The sequence below is a fragment of the Pinus tabuliformis genome, chromosome 2_1, assembly GCF_031772625.1.
Source record: "Pinus tabuliformis cultivar Carrire ecotype Pingquan chromosome 2_1, CPIR1, whole genome shotgun sequence".
In the NCBI taxonomy this organism is placed as follows: Eukaryota; Viridiplantae; Streptophyta; class Pinopsida; order Pinales; family Pinaceae; genus Pinus; species Pinus tabuliformis.
In genome coordinates this window covers 94,256,700-94,278,325 of record NC_142299.1, presented here as the reverse complement: position 1 = coordinate 94,278,325, position 21,626 = coordinate 94,256,700, and the positions used below count along the sequence as shown (strand labels likewise).

The window sequence follows — 21,626 nt, the reverse complement described above, 5'->3', positions numbered from 1 at the left end:
TCATCTCATGCTTTATATTGTAATATTACGTGCAGGACTCTGCAAAACTTGGATGGAAAGACGCCCATAGATGTTGCCAAACTAAATGAGCAGAAGGAGGTGTTGAAGCTGCTGGAGAAGGATGCATTCTTGTAGGCTGACTATGTTGGGCTTTCGAGTTTTCAACATCATGATGATAATTTAGGTTACCTTTAAGTAGCATTTATAGAAAACTATTAGCATTAGTCTGGTTGAAAATTCGTTTTGTACAAACTGTATATGTGCATGGAGACAAAATAACGTGTCTAAAAAATCCAGATATTTTATTGTAGATATTCATTTGTGATTCTGTGAATGAAGCTTCAATCTTGAGTTTCTTGAGATATCATTTCATTTACCTTATTGTTTCACATAAAAAGTACGGATATATATTGTGTATTCCTTTATTTTTAATGTATAATTTATCCGTCCCTGTAATCGAAAAACTATTTTTCCATCTCTAAGGTAAGATAATGGAGAGAAGTAATTAATTGGTTCCTTCTGTAGACTGCAAGATTCATGTCCCCAGGCCTACTATATGTGATATGTTAAAACTTGATGTTCCTGCCTGGTTGGGTGTATTGTTTTGTATGCTGGCAGTTTATCCTGGTTTCCACCCATCGACAGTGGCGATATCTCTGGGTTTTTCCTTGCATGGTTACGTTGAAATAAAATAGGCTGCAAGACTCATGTTTTTCAAACATGTATAGATGCTCTTGAGCTGAAAACAGATATGCATCTAATGGCTATTTTTGTTTATAAATGAAATTTTAAATATAAATAGAGTATTATTTAGCTATCAAATCTTAAATGACAACTGTCAGGGTCCTTTAAGCCCTTAGGTTTTTATAGTTAGTGAAGTGCTAATTATTTTGTAATGCCTACATATTTAGAAAATGCAATAAAATATTGGATTTGAAAAGCCAGCAACTTGAGAGGTAATTTGCAATCAACGGATGGGATCTTTTCCTCTGTTGATCAGAGATTAACTGGTTTTCGAAAAGTTAACAGAGAACACAAAACCCCCAACTCTACACAACCAAACTAATGTATCAGCAATATGTATTCTGTGAGTGATTGGTTGTCTGACTGTTCTACGTATGTCGGAGTTCAATATCAAGATTTAACTTGATTGTAGTTGGTTGGAAGATTGTAAATAGGAGAGGGACCGAGGGGCAAAACTAATAAAATAATAGCAGTAGTAGTTTAAGTCAATAGGAATAAATATGATTGAAATTAGAATGGTGAAACATATATAGATGGATAAATGCAAATTTAAAATTCTAAAATTGCAGTGTTAAGGCTGAACTACTAAGATATTTTTGCATTAAAACGTTTAATGCTCACATGTTTGTTTTTATTTATGACATGATTCTGTAAAGGTGTCTAGAAATCCATGTTTTCCCCCTCATATAAACTACGGAAAAATGAAGTGTGGATATTGATATTGCTCCTCTTGGTGTTGTCATTGTGGGATGTAAAACGTTTTCACATTTTGATTATTTGCTCCTTCTGATGGTGTTGTTGGTAGATGTAAAATGCTTTCACATTTTGAAAGTGTATTATTCGTTTCAATTATTTGGTTCATGTATATTTGGGGTTTTATACGATAGCATTATTTAAGTTGTATTGGGTTACTTTATATTATTTAAGTTGTATTGGGTTACTTTATATGAGAGGAAATAATGGAAAATTTTATGGGCTAAATTTCCCGTGTTAATTTTCCATATTTTTGTTAAAAAAATGTCAAATTTCAGATTTTTTAAAAATAATTTCCCCAAATTCTAGAGGATAAAATTGTTTTACCTTAAAAATTGTTAAAATTTTATAATAACCATACATCTTTTGAAATTTGCATGTTTTAAAAAAGTAAGTCATAACCATTTTTTTTTTTTTTTTTTCATATTAAAGATTAGAAATATTTGACAAGGCTTTTACACTCAAAATAAATTTCGTTTCTTCAAATTTTCCTCAAAGGAAAGATGCATGAAAATTTAAGTGTGTTGATTAAGTTATTAGAAAAGTGAAATGAGAGATGTGATGAAAATAATGTAATGGAATATGGCATTGGGAATGTTGTGGAAAATCAATGGGCACATACAACAATTTTTGTCTATTTTTCTACCATAGTTTTCATAAACAGACAAATATAAATGGATGAAGAATTTACAATTCAGATATTGAATCTATCGAGAGTAACAAGTTTACATTCAATTATAAGCATTTAATTATTTGAAAGAAAACACCAATATCGTTGTTTTAGGGTCAAAATACATATCATTAATATAGAAATTTATCATTGATAATGAGAAAACAAGTCTTAAATATTGTTTATGACGAAAGCATTATAATCTATTATGGCTTTAAGTAACATCATAGTAAATGGTAAATATTTGGCATGTTCACTTGCTCATTTATGCCAAGAACCTTTCATTGAACTTGGAAGTTTATCAAATCTATTGCTCTTGCCCTCATTTCCCCTTGACAAAGATTGTTGTCCAATCCTATATGAACCATGCAACTTTAAAATGATAAAAAGTCAATGAATACAATCCATTTCGATGGTAGAATTGCTAAAAAAATGTTGTAATTGATGTTAGGCAATCCATATGAAATGGAAAGCTACATAATCAATTGACATGTTTTGAGACCTTTCCACCTAAGGTCGGCTCATTAGGTATCCAAAGGGATGTGACTCTTCGTACCCTCACCTCACAACTATATAAAAGGAGGGGAAGTCATTTGGAGTATCAATGAATTTGGCAAGTTTGTTTTGACACAATTTTTGGGGACATGTTTGGTATTAGGTTTTGAGAAGACCCCAATGCAGGTTGGAGGAGTGTGGGTCGAGATTGCATGCTAAGTTTTAGAATGAATATGAGTGGACGACTCTTGGGTGATGGACTCCTACCATAGGCAAAGACAAAAGTGAATGAACTGCAAGTGTAAGGTAATCAAGTGAGAAATCAATTGATAACATTTCGGGTCTCCTATGCAACACGAGTCTTGTTCCTTACAAATAGTAGATTTTGGGTGAGGAATGGGATCAAGAAGGGTGGAACAATTTGTATTGAGAGGATGGCCCTAAGAGCCTCATCCTATGAGCATTATAGGTTCAAGTGGAGTTGTAGTAGTTGAGAAGGAGAGGGTGATTCATGGATACGCTAAAGGGTGGAGCAGAATCGAGCATGACCCGAGGACAAGGCATTGAGGTGTGAGATGAGTTTCGATAAGTTTGGGGGGCATCCAAATGAGTTTGCAAGAGTAGATAGCGGAAGTATTAAACAATTAACCGGAGGGGAAATTAGCTGAGGAACACAATGAAGTGACCAAGTATTGTGACCTGAGAGAGACTTGAGAGTATAACTTTGTATGTTTGATGGTCGGCTGCGACTTGACTCAATTGGAAAGCTTTGTATTTTTTTGTATTATGGTGTTTGGATTCATGTGAATCGAGATGTGGAAGAGAGGTAGGGGCATGCAAGGTTGTGCGGAAGTGTGAAGATCTACGTGGAGAGTGTGGATGGATGGACAAAGCAATGATGATAAATAGTGAAAGACCAACACGTTGGAAGATCAATGTGTGACCAAAAAAGTGGAAGACTAGTGTTGTGGAGCAGTTAAGGAGCCAAATAAAGCTTGTTGTTCTGCATGTTGACTATGGCAGGTCATTGAGCGGAGGAAAACAAATATATTTGATCACAAAGCTAAGAAAAAAATTGAAGAAGTAGGTTGGTCCCTACGAATTTGTTGAGTTGGTGCTCATCTAGGGGAATGGAGTCTCTTGTAGGTTGGTGCCGACAAATTTGCTGAGTTGGTGCTCAACTATGGGATTGAATTTTCTTGTGGGTTGGTGCCTACAAAAGTCATAAGTTGGTGCTTATTTTGTATAAGGAAGTTTACAAAACACTTTCAATTTATTTTTTGCCTATGTTTCTTATATAAAGATATGTGTCTCATGGTTTACGTGCATCTAATGGTTAAAAGCTAAAAGTTGTTAAAAGTAATGAAACACTGACTCAACCCCCTTCTTAGTATTTCCAACAGTTGCTTTAAAAGTAAGTTCCTTTAGACGCAACCTAACCATTGGAAGGTAAACCTCAAAACACAAATGCAAGATCAAGAAAGTGAAACTCCAAACCCATGAAAGAAGTCTCCCCGATAGCCATGAATACATAATCTATTAAAGAAGTTGAAGAAAATAAAAAATATAATCAAATCTAAAAGAAGGTGACACCATTAAAATAGATTTTAAAGTAGAACTTGTGGCTGCACTAGAACAAATAGACAAGATCATAAAAGAAAATAAAATATTTAAAGAGCGTTTGCAAAACCTTAAGAGAAGAATCATGACTTTGATGATACAAAAGTTGTCCTTTCGTGATTTCAAGAGGAGGAAGCAAAAAAGAGAAAAAATGTTGATGCAGTTGAAGGGAAAGGTTAAGGATTATGAGAAGTTAGAAGCAGAAGTTGATAAAAAATAGAAAGAGAAAGAACAAATATTTGAAGAAGTCGTCTCCTTGAAAATTCAGATAGAAGAAGCAAAGCCAACAAAAGAAGTGATGAAAAGCCAGTTGACGAAAAAAGAAGAAAATTATGAGAAGCTTAATGCATAAATTGACAAGCTCAACAAGAACTTGAAAAGCTCTCAAATATTGGAGGAAATTCTCATTAATTAAATATCACCATAAGAAAAAACAAGTCTTGGTTATGTGGGCGAGACTTCATGCAAAGAAGATTCAAAGTTCAAGTCACTAGAAAATAAAATTGAGGAAAAACTTGAAAGCAAGGAAAGAAATTAGGATGAGTTTGGAAGAGCTATTACACCATGTAGCTATGTTGATGCTCTCAAGGGATATATACACAACAAAAATACAATAATGGATAAGGATCAACAAAGAAATGAATCTTCACCAAAGTAGAACAACTTAAGAAACACTGGTTCATCATGGCAATCCTACTCAACCATGTATCAAACCTATTAGAAACTTTGAACACTATTGAGAGGGTGGGTGGGGAGAGTGGGGAAGTGAATTAGTAGTGTGACTTGTGAACAATTTTTTCCCTCTCTCAAACTTTCACTGAATCACACACTTAATTAGGAGCACAACACAATGTATTAGCAACAAATAACATGTGTATAACCATGATCATATGAGCAACAATAGTAATGAGCATATAACAGTGAGATCAGCAATGCATAAACCATAAATCATCAAGACACATAACATCAACACATCAATGATCACATCACACAAGGGCACCAGATGTAAGGTGGACACCACAAGGGTAAAAACCACTGTCCGCAGATAGTCTTCATCATCTCCTTTATTATTATAAAATTCTTTTACATATGATTCACTAGCCACTACTAGTGTGCAAGCCACAACTTGCCAATCATACAAGCTGCTACTCACTCCAAACAACAAGCTATATGAACTTTGTAGGCCACCACTTGTAGGAAGCCACCATTCCCTCGACTTTGTAGGGCACCACTGACTTGAAGCCACTACTCCCAATAAGTCTTGCCCAACCACCATTGGACTATCTAGCCACCACTAGATGGAAGCTACCACTCCCAAGTTCTTAGGCCGCTACCTAAAGGATGCCGCTACACCTTGAATACACAAACCACCATTTGCCCAATAAAGGCCCCAAGCTTCAAGTTCATCTGATGTACTTCATTTCAAAATATTTCATGTTGGGCCTATATACTCAAAACAACATAACAAACTTGAACCTCTTTTCATCAAATTTTATACTAGGTTCAAAACATACAATAGGCACATCAACTGAATAATGTCTCCCCAACAATCTCTCTATAAAAACCAATCTGATTACAAACAATCAACATACATAAAACTCCCGTAACACCTGAACAAATTTGATCCACACATTGAATCTCCTGCATACACACACTAAACACAATTCCATCCGACAACATAACCATTCAAAATAACAACTCAACTCTCAACAACAATCAATAGCATACAACAAACTATGGATCTCATGCAATCAACCATATGATACTCCTATAGTCCTCTCACTATAAAAACACAAATCATGTAAAAAACGAAAACAATATAGCCATAAAAGTATTGTCTCTACTGCTGCAATCACAAATGCCTCAATCATATAATCAAATAATGTTATATACCTAGGGGGGATAATATGGGGTACCAAGGGAGGTACCCAAGGTAATAATGTAATAATGGGATGGGCCATAGTAATAAATAAGGTGGTTAACCCATATCATGTAAGGGACCACAAGTAGTTAATAATAATGTAATGGGCCCATGGTATTAGTTGATGGTATGAGGGAACCATGGTAATGACCCATGGTATTGTATGTATGAGGCCTATATAGAGGCTAGAGACTCCACATGGAGATAGTGAAGGATTATTGTATGAACATGCATATGGCTTGTGGAGTGTTCTCCTTCCTTAAGGAGTGAATGTATGGTGTTGCCCTACCTTAAGGGTTTGATCAATAAAGAGAATCATTTCTATCTATTTCAATCTTATTATTTTTGGGTTTATTTCTGTTATCATATATTTCTGGGTTAGATCTACAACAAGTGGTATCAGAGCTACAACAAATAACTGCACAAAGTTTTGTTTCTCTTCCATCAAATTTTGAATCTCTACTACAACATGCTCTAAACATTGATCTAAAGATTTTTGCAACTCATTGATCTCTGCTACAACTTCTGAATACTCTGTCTCTACCATTAGATCGAACTTTGCCTCCTTTATGCACCTTTCTGCACACTCTTCCCTTGGCATTGACCTCTCTTTATTCACAAACTCTAGGAGCTTGACCTATGTATGTTCATTTGTTGTAGGACCTTTCCCTCTACTCTCTTCATAGACATTTGCTTGCCTTATGCTCATTGTCTAACCTCACAATGATCCCTTTGCCCATTTATTTAAACAAATAGATGCACTCTCTCCACTATTCAAGAAATCAATTTATTCACACGTAAATAAACTATTCCAGCAGTATATTAAGCCAATTCAAACCTTCAACACAAAATCATGAGCAAATAACCTGGTTTCTACCATTGGAAATCGCTGGAATGTGCGAGGAATCCTAAAAATTCCATCTAGAAATAGTAACACAAGTCTTTTCTTCGGGAACCGAGTTACTAACGCAGGTCTTGAACTAGAAATATAGGTTACCTTGCTCCTAACATAAGTTTTCTTCATGTTACCTATGTTACCCTGTGTTAAGCTCTCTTCATGCTCAAAATCTCATCTACAAGTGTCTCTCCAAGGCCTGTGAAGCCTCCTACACCTTCTCTAGACCTTGTCATACCTTCTCCAATTCCTCTGCAACATTAAGAACATCAACATAAGGTATTAACATGCCAAACACCTCTTCATGGATCAACATCTCTGCATCAAATCAATACATCTGCATCAAAACAATGACAACTCATATCTAGTAGATACTCATACTGACCACAAACCATGAGAGCCACCATTATTAGGTTGACATCAATGATATGAAAAACAATACTAAGTCGTTGTTGACATTAATGCCAACAGTATAATGCCAACATAACCATAATTATTGGTCATTATTTTTCATGCAATAATTTTGGATATAAGGCGAGAAACTATAGAGCGTTTGACAAGAAAGGTTATCTAAATGAAAGAATCCCTTTTAAGAATTCCTGAAATAAGTTTGCAGGCAATCAAATTAGAGGTCCTAAAGGTTGTAGTAGTAGAAATCATAATTCATTCACTCCCTTATTCAAGTATAGTACAAAATTCTTCAAATGCCACAACCTTGGGCATATAACACGTGATTGCAAAAGCATCATGATATGGTATCCTAAGTAAATCAAGGAAGAAGATATTTCTAGTAGACATAAAGCAAAAATACTCGAAGGTATGGAAGCAAAAACAAGAAGAAAATAGGTGAGTTGAGCTGACCGCTTGAGAATTTCCCTGTTGGAAGAATATTTCTTATTGATGTCAAAGGAATGTTCTGCTCAAGAAGAAAATTAGATAGGCTTTAGAGGACTCTAAGCCCTTTACAACAAGCATTTCCATGCCTCCTAATTCCTCGTTAAAGATAAATGAAAATTTCAAGGAGAAACCAGATTTTTCCTCCCAGGAACAAGTTGGCCCTCTGCCCAACAGACATGTTTGTCCGATGCACATTTGGACTAGTATAAATAAGCGTCCATTCGACCTCACTTGACTATTAGTTCAAGCAAGTAGTGGAATAAACATAGAGGAAATTTAGGTCATATCCCATAACCTTAGGATGAGTTGAAGAAGTTTTTTGGTTGCTAGTTATAGTTCTTAGTTTATGATTTTCTTGGAAATTCTTTGATCAAAATGTTGGAACAAAACGTTGGAGAAAAACTCGTCTTCTTGTTTGAAGAAACTCAACCTATTCTCTACCTACAATTCGACCTATGGAAGAGGAGGGAACCTAGCTCGAGGTAGAAATAGACCTTGACCTATCACTAGTGTAGACTCGATCCTATATGAGGAAATTTCGACCCCTATTGTGATACTTCAAACTTCTGAAAATCGACCTAAAACCTCAGTTCAAACCTATGGTTCTTTTGCGTTGTGTTAGGTAAGATTTGAAGCTTGACAAGGGATATTTTGGAGTAGGCTTAAAGTTGTCTTTTGGAGGAATTATTAAAGAATTCTTGAGGCCATTTGTAGAAAAATTGAGTTGGTTTAGGAACAATCACTTTGAGTATTCTTGTGAACTCGTAGAAAAACCTTTTTGAAGACATTTTGTAGCAGAATTTCAAGATCCTTTGGAGCATATTCTTGAGGTATTGGAATCTATTTGAACTAGATTTTGAAGAATTCTTGGAATATCTTGGAGATCATTTGTTGCAACCTTGTAGGCCTTCGTTAAAAAAACCTTTGGAAGCCTTGTTGAAACATTATTTGTAGTATACCTAGGGGGGATAGTATGGGTTACAGAGGGAAGTACCCAAGGGAATAAGGTAATAATGGGATGGGCCATAGTTGTTAATTTTAGTTATGTTCTATGCTAGAGCAATTTATTTCAATTTCTTTTCCAAATTAGCAATCACATCAGCATAAAGTAAACTGCATATAGAACATAAATATAAATTGCAGAAGACAAGCCAAGACAAGAGGACACAAGATGTGGCGCTAGCCAGGGACAAACCCCACAATGTGGGGAAACCCTTGATCAATTCTTCTTTTATGTCCTTCAAAGTTCAACAGAGAAAGTGAGAGAGATAGTACATTTACAATAGAAGTCAACACTTTGACTTTTGATATCTGCATGAGATCAGTTGAAGACATATTGCTTCAACTAATTCTCTAAGGTGACTCCTTCACCTATCATAGTGCTGCCTCTCGATCATTTGCTGCACATAGCTGTGTGACACCATGCTGTACTGTCACATGTGTTGAACCTAGATGACTGAGTTGCTCCTACTCTCATCATCATGCTACTTATTATTTATCATGCCCACTGTTTCATTCATCATCATACATCATTGTTTTGATGAGACGATTATACACCATAACTGTGTTGCAGCTAGTCACTGTGCTTCATTCATTATCATGCTGCCCTTGCTAATGTGCATCGTTCATCATCATGCTGCCCTTGCTAATGTGCCCATCATGCTGCTGTTATAACTTCTCGTTGTCTCATCATGCTGCAACACTATACTTCTATTGCTTCATTATAGAGCCATATGCATATCAGACTTAGCTGCTTGCTATGGCTTGCAACCTAGGAAAGCAGCTAGACTATAGTTCTAGAATCCTCCACGCAATCCCATTATTTGCTGCGTATAGGGTTTGTTGTGTTAATGGTCTCCTTGTATAACGAGTCAAGGTTGCGTAATGATGACACCTTCACACAGCGTATTGGTATTCCTCTTGGCAGCTACAGGTTTCCTTTGCGTCCAGATCTCTTCGACTATGGCTAGACATTATTATGACAGCAGCTAGATGCCGAGACCTGTGTATAAATGTTTCCATGACTTTGTATAGAGTTTCCATCCATGAGTGCGTATAAATGAGTCTTCATTGTTGCATATAAAGATTCATTGGCAATGCTGCGTTTGACTGCGACTCTTCCACTGTGGCTTCACCAAATCTCCTTCAAGTATGCCGAGAGCCCAGAACGTATGATAATGTTGCGTTTGACTGCGGCTCTTCCACCGAAGTTTTTGTTGCTTCATTCATCCGAGAAGTATGCCTAGAATGAGATAGAGACTTTGCTTTATCATTTAAATATTCAGATCATAGCTATCCCGAGGGTAGACTAGTCCGGATTCTACTGCAGCTGAACCCTAGATCTGTCTCACCGAAATGCGGATCTTCTTGACTACGACTTCTCTCCTCCATGCGAAGATCTTTTTGACTACGTATAAATATTTCTAAGAACAACTTATTGAATGTCTTCATGAACATCATCCAAATGTCTTCATGAACTGCGTTGGATTAAGTCTTCACGACTATGTGGAGTGTCTTCATTACAACGTATGAAATCTTTCCCTTACTGCGGCTAGGTGTCTCCATTATAGCATATAAGCTAGGGCATCATACACTTGGTCCAACGTATATTCTTATGTGTCTCTCCTTCACCAAAAACCCAAGACGTGGAGAGGAGGAGATCACATGAAGAGTGTCTAAATGACTTCAAGTCCTTTTCTATTTATATTAAAACATAGATGCTGAATATGCATGTCTATTGGGCTTCTGAGCCTATTCAAGTTGCTGGTCGGCTTGATAATTGTTCCATAATCAAAATAAATTCATATCTCCATAAATACTTATCGGAATTGGATGATCTTTAGATCAATCCTACACCTCTTGATGAGATAGATCCAATAAACATATCAGCTGCCATAAATAAGATGACCCACATGGAGTTTGGCCCTAGCTGCCAATTTTAACAATAGTTAATAAATAAAGTAGTTAATCAGTATCATGTAAGAGACCACAAGTAGTTAGCAATAATGTAATAAGCCCATTGTAGTAGATATATGGTATTGAGAGAACCATGGTAATAACCCATGGTATTGTATGTATGAGGCCTATATAGAGGCTAGAGACTCTCCCATGGAGAGATGTCAAGGATTATTGTACTGGCAATCATATGGTTTGTTGAGTGTTCTCCTTCCTTAAGAAGTGATTGTATGGTGTTGCCCTACCTTAAGGGTTTTGATATTAATAAAGAGAAGTTTATCTATTGATCACTTTTTATATCTGGGTATATTTTGTATTTTCATATATTTGCAGGTCATATCTATTACAAGCGGTATCAAAGCACTTTCTTGGGTAAGTGGATATATATATATATATATATATATATATATATATATATATCTCTCTCTCTCTCTCTCTCTATATATATATATATATATATATATTGCAGAATTTTTTTGGGGCAACGAGTTTGCAGATCAGATTTGAAACTTCTGGTAAATAATTTGCAGAAAAAAAATTACAGATTTGGATTCTTTGCAAAAAAATATCCAAAGTAAAAAAAAATTGGCCGAATCAGAGTCCGGATGTGGGAGATATTGCTGATTTAAAAATTAGCTGTGTTGTAGAAATGTTTTGACGAAAATTCGTGGACGGGATCTACAGTTAATTTTTGTTATTTTTGTGGGGAATTTTGAGAAACTAATTGCATATTTGATATCCTCTTGAAAAGTTACCCAATTAAAAAAAATCGGTCGAATCGGAGTTTGGATAAGGGAGATATCACTGATTGAAAATTAACGGTTTTTTTTTTTCCCAGAAATTTTTGTGACAGTACGAAAGTTGCAGCGCAAATATGAAATTCCAGAGTGCCTAGATCGGTATTTCTATCACACGAGAAGATGCAGAATGGTTGTTCCATCTTCGAAAATAGGTCATAATAGGGATTCTGAGCATTATTGATCAACCTGTTGCCATTTTAAATTTTCGCCAAGTAAGTGATTTTTTTCAAAACCCTCTTCATGGATTCTAGCAAGAATTTTTTTTACAGGGAACGATAATGGGCCTACTATTGAAGAATTCATAAAAAGACAAAAATCATTATGGCCAAAACATTGTAAAAGTTGTGTATGGATGTGTTTGACAGATGAGGCTGCCATATGGTGGAGCTCACTTGACAGCAAGAAGTACAAACTTTCAGATGAAGAATTTGAGAAACTCCTTTTAGACAAATGGTCTCATGTTGTAAAACAAGATAATGAGAAACATGTGGGGTTATTTTCTACTGGTACCTCCCTGTTACAGGTTTATGGATGTATTCAGAAGGAGAAGAGCATTGTGTCTATAAATCCTAGTTGCAAGCAAAATCTTATAAATGTTAATTTGGCAAAAAAATTACAAGTTCTAGCAAAACACATGGAAAACAGACAGGTTGATAATGAGGATGTTCAAGTTTATAAAGATTTGAAGATTTCTATGGATAAGTATGTATTGCATTATAATTTTTATGCTTCAGATATGGATAATGTGGATGTTGTTTTGGGATAACTTTCGATGGAATCTGTTGGTACTATCAATATTAATGTGCAGAAGAAATTCCTAAAACTCTGGTATAAAAATAAGAAAATTACATTACAGGATATTTCCATCAATAAACAAGTAGATTCCAAGGAGGCTGAAGCAGAAAATGTTACAAGTACTGATACATCAGATGAGGAGTTCGTGGTTGAAGAACACTGGAAGATAAGCAACAAGTGCAGATGCCACAACATGTACCAGATACCCATCAAGCTCCATTAGGTGGTGAATTAAAGAAAGACACACCATTGGATAAAACTTCAGCATATCACCATCCACATCACCCAACAAGAAAACAACCAACACAATGGCAACGATTTAGCAACAAGGAAAACAACTCCCGCACGATAGATAGAGAGGTGCGAAGATCCAACCACAACATAGAGGCACCGCCAATATCTACTTCCATCTCAAGCGAGCGAGACACGAGCTAGATCGAGGGTTCACCTTTCTCTTGGATGGCTAGATGCACGTGTGTTAGGGTCCAATCGTAACCCCCTTATTTATGTAATAGGGTCGAGTCATAGTTATAGTTAGTAAAGAGTCAATAAAGCCCATATTAATAATTGTAAGTGGTTGACCCACATTTAAAGAAAGGGACCATAGTTAGTTGCAAACAGTGTTGACCTAGGTTGTCATTGATGTCAATATGGCAATATTATAGATACTAAATGATGATATGAAGCCAAGGGGAAGTAGAGCAGATCCATGAAGAGACAGGAGAAAGGCCATTAGGATAGCCAAGCCATAAGCAAGAGTCTGTTAACAGAGGAGTTAACAAAGGAGGCATATCAAAGCTACTGTAGAGTATCAGAGCAAGAGAGGCATATTGCAGAATATCAGAGAAAACATAGGAGGTCTCTTTGAAAGACATTGCCAAGCCAGAGGAGGCACATTGGAGCAAGAGGAGCCACATCGGAGGAGCATTGCATGTAATACATGCCCATGAAGAACCAAGAGGAAGAAGTCATCAAAAGAGGAGTTAACATGCCAGAGGAGGCAAAACAGAGCTATCGAAGCTACAGGAGGAGTCATATATATATATATATATGTGTGTGTGTGTGTGTGATATATAGAGGCCAAAGAAGAACATACTGGAGGAGCAAACGGAGAAAATAGAGCTATCGGAGGAAGCAGAGAGCAAAAAAAGAGCTATCGGAGAGCATATTGGAGGAGCAAAGAGCAAACAGAGCTATCAGAGTAATATATGCCACAAAAGAGTTATATGCATACAAATGCACTATCGGAGGCCATATATGCATGCAAATATAGGCAGAGCAACATATATCATATAAGTATGCATTTACACTATAGGAGGTTGAAGAGTTAAAGAAGGCAAAAAGATATATATAGCGGCGTATAGAGGCGGTATATATATATATATATCAGTGGTATGATAATTGGCGGGTTCAGTTATGTGCCACTACCCAAAACCCCTGATTGCGATATATATGTATATATGTGTGTGTGTGTGTGTGTGGACCCATGGACCATTACAATGTGATATAACATAATATTGGCGGAAATCAAGTTATGGGTTAAGTCAAAGAGCGGAGGAGTATATACACGGACCCGAACGGGTTATAGCAAAAACCCTATATAACATCGTGTTTGCCCATCGGGGCTCTCATATCGCAATGTATAAGGGGCTGTCACCCCCGAATCACTGATTGCGATATATATGTATGGACCCGACGAAGGCATTAAAAACAACCTATAATAATATCGCGTTCGTCATAGCGGGAGTCATGTATTGCATATATTGTAAAGCCTTGTCACTCACACAAGTGCCGATTGCGATGTATGTTGCGGACCCGATGCAACATTGCAGTTTGTTCTATCATCATATCGCATCCACAGGTGAATCGGCCACCGGCCATAGGGAAGTCACGACTATGGATTGCGATATATATAGTAGACCCGATACATGATAGATGTGGGTAAAATGTATTTGAAGTCCGCCCTTTAGCGTTTAAGTTGGATTTTCATATATTTCCAATGTAATTCAAATGATTGTGTTGCGCGGGGTTTTTTAGGCCAAAAGGCTTATGATAATTGTTCCGATAGTTCAGGAGGCCTAAACTAAAGCCGATTACGATTGCGATTGGGACGTGGCATGTCCATTAAACTGTAAAGTCCTATGTATGCCTTTTATCAATAAAAACAAAGGGCGCTCTGTTACAATTTTAACAAGCAACAATTTTGCTCCGTGTATTTGGTCCTCTCGTATGAATGAATGTGTCTTGTGAGCATGAAGAGACAAAGGAACTGGAAGGATTGAAGTCCTTGAGAGTTGGTGCTCCTAAGTCCAAGATTGGTGCCTTGGCGAAATAGAGTTGGTGCTCTGAAGGTTGGAGCCTCACAAAATTCCAAGATGGTGCTTGGCAAATGATTGCAACCACTTATATGTTGTATCTATTTTACTACAAAGATTATATTAATAAAAGAATTTATTCTTGTTGTTCATCTTGTGTTCTGAATATAAATGTTTTAACTGGTAAAAAAATAGTCGGAAAAATAAACACTGATTCACTCCCCCTCCCCACCCCAGTATTTCCAACAATTGGTATCAGAGCCATTACCTTCATTCAAAGCCTAATAGCTTGAAGGTTTATCTTTAGAACACAAATGCCGAAGTCAAGGAAGAAAGTCTCCAATCCTCCTAAGGATGTGTCTCCCTCTACCACTAAAATAGAAGACAATAAAAAAGAGTCAAGGGATCTCTACTTGAATGGTTCATGAGGCACAATACTTGCTAAGGTTTTGCAAATGGGGTAGCAAGCTAAGTGGGCTTGATTGTGGGGAAAACTCCACAGTTAAGCGCGCTTTAGCCAGAGGAGTTCTGGGATGGGTGACCTCCTGGGAAGTCCTGGTTACTGGGTGCAAGCCCTGGAAGTGATGATTGATGCTATGTGATTCATTTCACTAGTTTCAATCCCACTTCTTCACCCCTGTGAGCATCACCCGATGCAATGAGTGCTAAGTGAACTATTCAAAAATCATGAGAAATTAGTCAGTTACGACTACCTCTCATGGAAATGGTCATACGTGAATGACTTACTTAACGCAGTTGAATCCCAAAATGATATCTAATATAATGCACTGCGTAAACCCCCATACTTAAATTAAAAAAGAGTCAAGGGATCTCTACTTGAATGGTTCATGAGGCACAATACTTGCTAAGGTTTTGCAAATGGGGTAGCAAGCTAAGTGGGCTTGATTGTGGGGAAAACTCCACAGTTAAGCGTGCTTGAGCCAGAGGAGTTCTGGGATGAGTGACCTCCTGGGAAGTCCTGGTTACCGGGTGCAAGCCCCGGAAGTGATGATTGATGCTATGTGATTCATTTCACTAGTTTCAATCCCACTTCTTCACCCCTGTGAGCATCACCCGATGCAATGAGTGCTAAGTGAACTATTCAAAAATCATGAGAAATTAGTCAGTTACGACTACCTCTCATGGAAATGGTCATACGTGAATGACTTACTTAACGCAGTTGAATCCCAAAATGATATCTAATATAATGCACTGCGTAAACCCCCATACTTAAATTCAAAAAGAGTCAAGGGATCTCTACTTGAATGGTTCATGAGGCACAATACTTGCTAAGATTTTGCAAATGGGGTAGCAAGCTAAGTGGGCTTGATTGTGGGGAAAACTCCACAGTTAAGCGTGCTTGAGCCAGAGGAGTTCTGGGATGGGTGACCTCCTGGGAAGTCCTGGTTACCGGGTGCAAGCCCCGGAAGTGATGATTGATGCTATGTGATTCATTTCACTGGTTTCAATCCCACTTCTTCACCCCTGTGAGCATCACCCGATGCAATGAGTGCTAAGTGAACTATTCAAAAATCATGAGAAATTAGTCAGTTACGACTACCTCTCATGGAAATGGTCATACGTGAATGAATTACTTAACGCAGTTGAATCCCAAAATGATATCTAATATAATGCACTGCGTAAACCCCCATACTTAAATTCAAAAAGAGTCAAGGGATCTCTACTTGAATGGTTCATGAGGCACAATACTTGCTAAGGTTTTGCAAATGGGGTAGCAAGCTAAGTGGGCTTGATTGTGGGGAAAACTCCACAGTTAAGCGCGCTTGAGCCAGAGGAGTTCTGGGATGGGTGACCTCCTGGGAAGTCCTGGTTACCGGGTGCAAGCCCCGGAAGTGATGATTGATGCTATGTGATTCATTTCACTAGTTTCAATCCCACTTCTTCACCCCTGTGAGCATCACCCGATGCAATGAGTGCTAAGTGAACTATTCAAAAATCATGAGAAATTAGTCAGTTACGACTACCTCTCATGGAACTGGTCGTACGTGAATGACTTACTTAACGCAGTTGAATCCCAAAATGATATCTAATAGAAGACAATCAATTTTAGGAGGCTCCAAGGTTCAATGGGAACTCTAATATATGGGAAGAAAGAATGAGGAATTTCTTACAGACTGAACGCATTGAAATCTGGAAATCAGTGATTGGTGATAGCAGGATGGATGGAGAATCCAAGGATTACAATGCAAAAGCAATGAAGGCAATCTTGAATGGGCTACCTGATTCTATAAAGAAAAATCTAGGAAATTATTCATCAACAAAGGGTATATGGGACAAACTTCATGACCTTCACCCAAAAGGAGAATTGACCATGACCATTAGTCAAGAAGATGACGAAAATCAAGAAGGAAATCCAGAACCCATCATAGAAGCTGAAAATGAGAATGATGACATCAAGGCTAAAGCAGACCTAGAAGATGAAGAGAATGAAAAAGATTTTGTAGAAGATCTCCTCGCTCAACTTATGACTTCCATGGAAGAGATTAACAATTTGAAAATCAAAATTAGGAACTTAAGAAGATAGCACTAGTTGGTGACCAAGATCAAAAAATGAAGAAAGTTGACCTCATCAAGCTTCAAGTACAAGAAAGGGATGAAAAGCTTGCCAATCTTAAGAAGGAATTTCATCAAAGCAAAAGAAAGCATCGCAAAGAAGTCATATCCATGACAAATCAGTTGAATAAAGCAAAGAATTAGGAAGATACCTTGTCAAGTCAACTTGAATAAAGGCACAAGAGTTTGAACAAACTTGAAGAAGAGATTGGTCAGTACAAGGTAGAGGTCTCCTCTCTCAAGTCTCAACTACAAGAAGCAAGGAAACAAGCACAAGGAGCTGAAAAGACCATGGAAGCATTGGAAGTCATAGAAGGACAGGTTGATGAAGCAGGAAAGGAAGAAACACCATGATCTGTCAATTGAAAGCAAAGGATGAAGAAATCTTCAAATTAAAATCTAACATCAAGCTTCTCAAGGCTGAAACATGTAAATCTACAAGGATCAAGGAAGAAATGGAGAGCAGTCAAGAAAAGAATGAAGAAATCTTCAAAATGAAGTCAGATATCATCTCTCTTAAAATAGAAGCAGATGAAGCTACTCGTATCAAGGAAGAAAATGAGAAACAACTTGCTAAGAAGAATAATGAGTGTGAAAGATTGGAAGAAGAGATTGTCTTCCTTAGAACAAAGGTTGAAGGGATGAACAAAATCTTGAAGAGCTCTCAGGCCTTGGATGACATGCTCAACTATCACAGATGTCCATTTGATAAATTAGGTCTTGGGTATGCAGGTGAATCCTCCAACAAGAATGATAATGCTTCAAACAAAAGGGATGTGAAGAAGCCATAAAGAAATGGTGATACTCCTAGTTCCAACAAAGGCAAGGAGAAAAATCAAGGCTACAATAGAAGAAATCCTGTTCCAAGAAGAAATCCTGCTCCAAGAATAAATTTCGATGATGTCAAAGATGCGAGAGGGAATGGTTATCATCAAAGGATCTCAAGGCAGAAAGGCTTCAAAAGTACATCAAGGAAATCTCCATCTCCTAGATACCAAATTTCATTTTTTGGTTATTGTTATTCTTGTACAAACTTTGGTCACATGGCAAAACACTGTAAAGCATATCATAAAGATAGATATTATGGTCCCCAACAATCTCCAAGAAACAATTTTGCAGGAAGAAATCATGAATTCTTATTCATGAACAATGTAGAATGCTTTAAGTGTCATAACATTGGTCATATGGCACATGATTGTAACTTAACTTGGGCTCTTACACAAGCTAGAACCATGCAAAAGAAGAAAGTTACACAAGTATGGAGAAGGAAGCAAATACAATCTGAAATTCCCTTGAACTCTCCATCCAACAACATGTCATTGGCCCGAATTTTGACAGTCTAAGCATTTGATGGGAAGACTCTGCGAAAAGGAGATGATGCATACAGTTAGGGGGAGCCTGTGATCCTTTATCATTATTGCAGAAGCTATTAGTGAAAGGGTCCCTCTCAAATCCTTGTTGAACTATATTAACAGTCATTCTTTGATAAAGATCATTTCTCAGGGGTACTTCACTGAAGAACATGATCCTGTAACCATCCTTTGGACTGTTGTTAAAGATGCTTTCCACTTAATCACTTAGTAGTATTTGGAGCAATAGAGAAAGTCATCTAATGCTAGAGAAATAGGTCAAATAACTATGGTGCTGATATTATAGATGCTAAATGTCTTGACTCAGAGATTTAATGTGAGAACGGATAAATTATGGACACTAATAGAGGCAATATTCAAACAAATAGATACATCTAGAATGGAGTTTGAAGTAAGAGGAGCTGGAAACATATAACAAAACTAAAGCATTGCAAGAAGATGCAAATCAGCAAAATGAATTTAAAATACAGTCACAGATTGGATATCTAAATCTGCTAGGGAAATAACTTGCTGAAATATGTACAAGAACACAAGGAAAAGATGGTTCACAGAAAGGAGAATGTCGTGTAGTCAAATATAACTTATGCTAATACTGGTCACTGAGAAAATATAGCAACAGTAAGGCACAACCTCTCACCATTTCATCCAAATGCAGTGATGTTGAATACTAGATGGCAATGACTCAAGGAGAAACACAGAGATACAAAGGAATTCAGATCTGAAGAAAGATAACAAGAAAGAAAATTTCAATGGCATTTTCTCTTGATTCAGACTATGAAGGCCTCTCAATTCTGACTGTGGAGATGACAACATGGATTGAAGCATAAAAACTTGGACTTGGACACTTGGTGTATGGCTATTTGTAATCTAATTGAAAGCATTGAAGTAGAGCATCTTTAAGCATTGTTGAAGCCATGATAAAGTAGTTCTGATACATGAAGAGGGAATAATGTGCTAATTGATGATAAAGCATCAATCCTTCTATCTTGAGTAAAAAGAAGAAGAGCACTATGATAGGGGGAGTCCTAGACCCATGAAGACCTACCATTTATGAAGAATAGAAGCAGTTTGATAGGGGGAGTCCCAGAGCACTCCTTTGCCATTGATGTCAAATGGGGAGAGAAGAAGAATATTGCCATCAATAACAAAGGGGGAGATTGCTGACCTAGGTTGTCATTGATGTCAATATGGCAATATTCTAGATACTAGATGATGATATGAAGCCAAAGGGAAGCATAATAGATCCATAAGAGACAGGAGCAAGGCCATCAGGATAGCCAAGCCATAAGCAAGAGTCTGTTAACAGAGGAGTTAACAAAGGAGGCATATCAAAGTTACTGCAGAATATCAGAGGAAGAGAGGCATATTGCAGAGTATCAGAGAAAATAGAGGATGTCTCTTTGAAAGACATTGCCAAGCTAGAGGAGCCACATTGGAGAAAGAGGAGCCACATCGGAGGAGCATTGCATGTAATACATGCCCAAGAAGAACCAAGAGGAATAAGTCATCAAAAGAGGAGTTAACATGCCAGAGGAGGAAAAACAAAGCTATCAGAGCTACAGGAGGAGACATGTATATATGCCAAAGAATAACATACCAGAGGAGAAGATAGAGCAAATAGAGCTATTAGAGGAAGCAGAGAGAAAAACATAGCTATCAAAGAGCATACTGGAGGATCAAAGAGAAAACAGAGCTATCAGAGAGATATTAGAGTAATATATGCCACAAAAGAGTTATATGCATACAAATACACTATCGGAGGCCATATATGCATGCAAATATAGGCAAAGCAACATATATCATATAAGTATGCATTTACACTATAGGAGGTTGAAGAGTTAAAGGAGGCAAAAAGATATATATAGTAGAGTATAGAGATAGTATAGATATATATATTGGCGGTATGATAATCGACGGGTTCGGTTATGTGCCACTACCTAAAACCCCCGATTGCTATATATATATAGATATATATATATGTGTGTGTGTGTGTGTATGTGTGTGGACCCACAGACCATTACAATGTGATATAACATATTATTGGCAGAAATCAAGATATGGGTTAAGTCAAAGAGCGGAGTAGTATATACACAAACCCAAATGGGTTATAGCAACAACCCTATATAACATCGCGTCCGCCCATCGGGACTCTCATATCGCAATGTATAAAGGGTTGTCACCCCCGAATAACTGATTGCGATATATATGTATGGACCTGACGGAGGCATTAAAAACAAGCTATAATAATATCACATTCATCATATCAGGAGTCATGTATCACATATATTGTAAAGCCTTGTCACTCCTGCAAGCACTAATTGCGATGTATGTTGTGGACCCGATGCAACATTGTAGTTTGTTCTAACATCATGTCACATTTGCAAGTGAATCGACCATCGACCATAGGGAAGCTGCGACTGCCAATTGCGATATATGTAGTGGACCCGATACAGGAATAGATGTGGGAAAAATGTATTTGAAGTCCGCCCTTTAGTGTTTAAGTCAGATTTGCATATATTTCCTATGTAATTCAAATGATTGTGTTACACGGGGTTTTTTAGGCCAAAAGGCTTATGATAATGGTTCCGATAGTTCAGGAGTCCTGAACTAAAGCCGATTGCGATTGTGATTGGGACGTGGCATTTCTGTTAAACTGTAAAGTCTGTGTATGCCTTTTATCATTAAAAAAGGGGGCTCTGTTATAGTTTTAACAGGCAGCAATTTTACTCTATGTATTTGGTTCTCTCTTATGAATGAATGTGTCCTGTGAGCATGAAGAGACAGAGGAAGCTACAACGGCCTAGAAGCTGGGAAGCCAAAGG

At 37.3% G+C, this 21,626-nt stretch overlaps 1 protein-coding gene across 1 annotated transcript in view; it reads left to right on the top strand.

The window, feature by feature from the left end:
- LOC149198947 (ankyrin repeat domain-containing protein 2A-like) overlaps positions 1-376 on the top strand; it is a 286,873-nt gene extending 286,497 nt beyond the window's left edge. The window contains exon 8 of the mRNA XM_089402233.1: positions 36-376. Within this exon, the coding sequence (XP_089258359.1) occupies positions 36-135 (100 nt within the window). The 3' untranslated portion in view covers positions 136-376. The remainder of the gene's footprint in view (positions 1-35) is intronic.
- Positions 377-21,626: the final 21,250 nt, after the last annotated feature.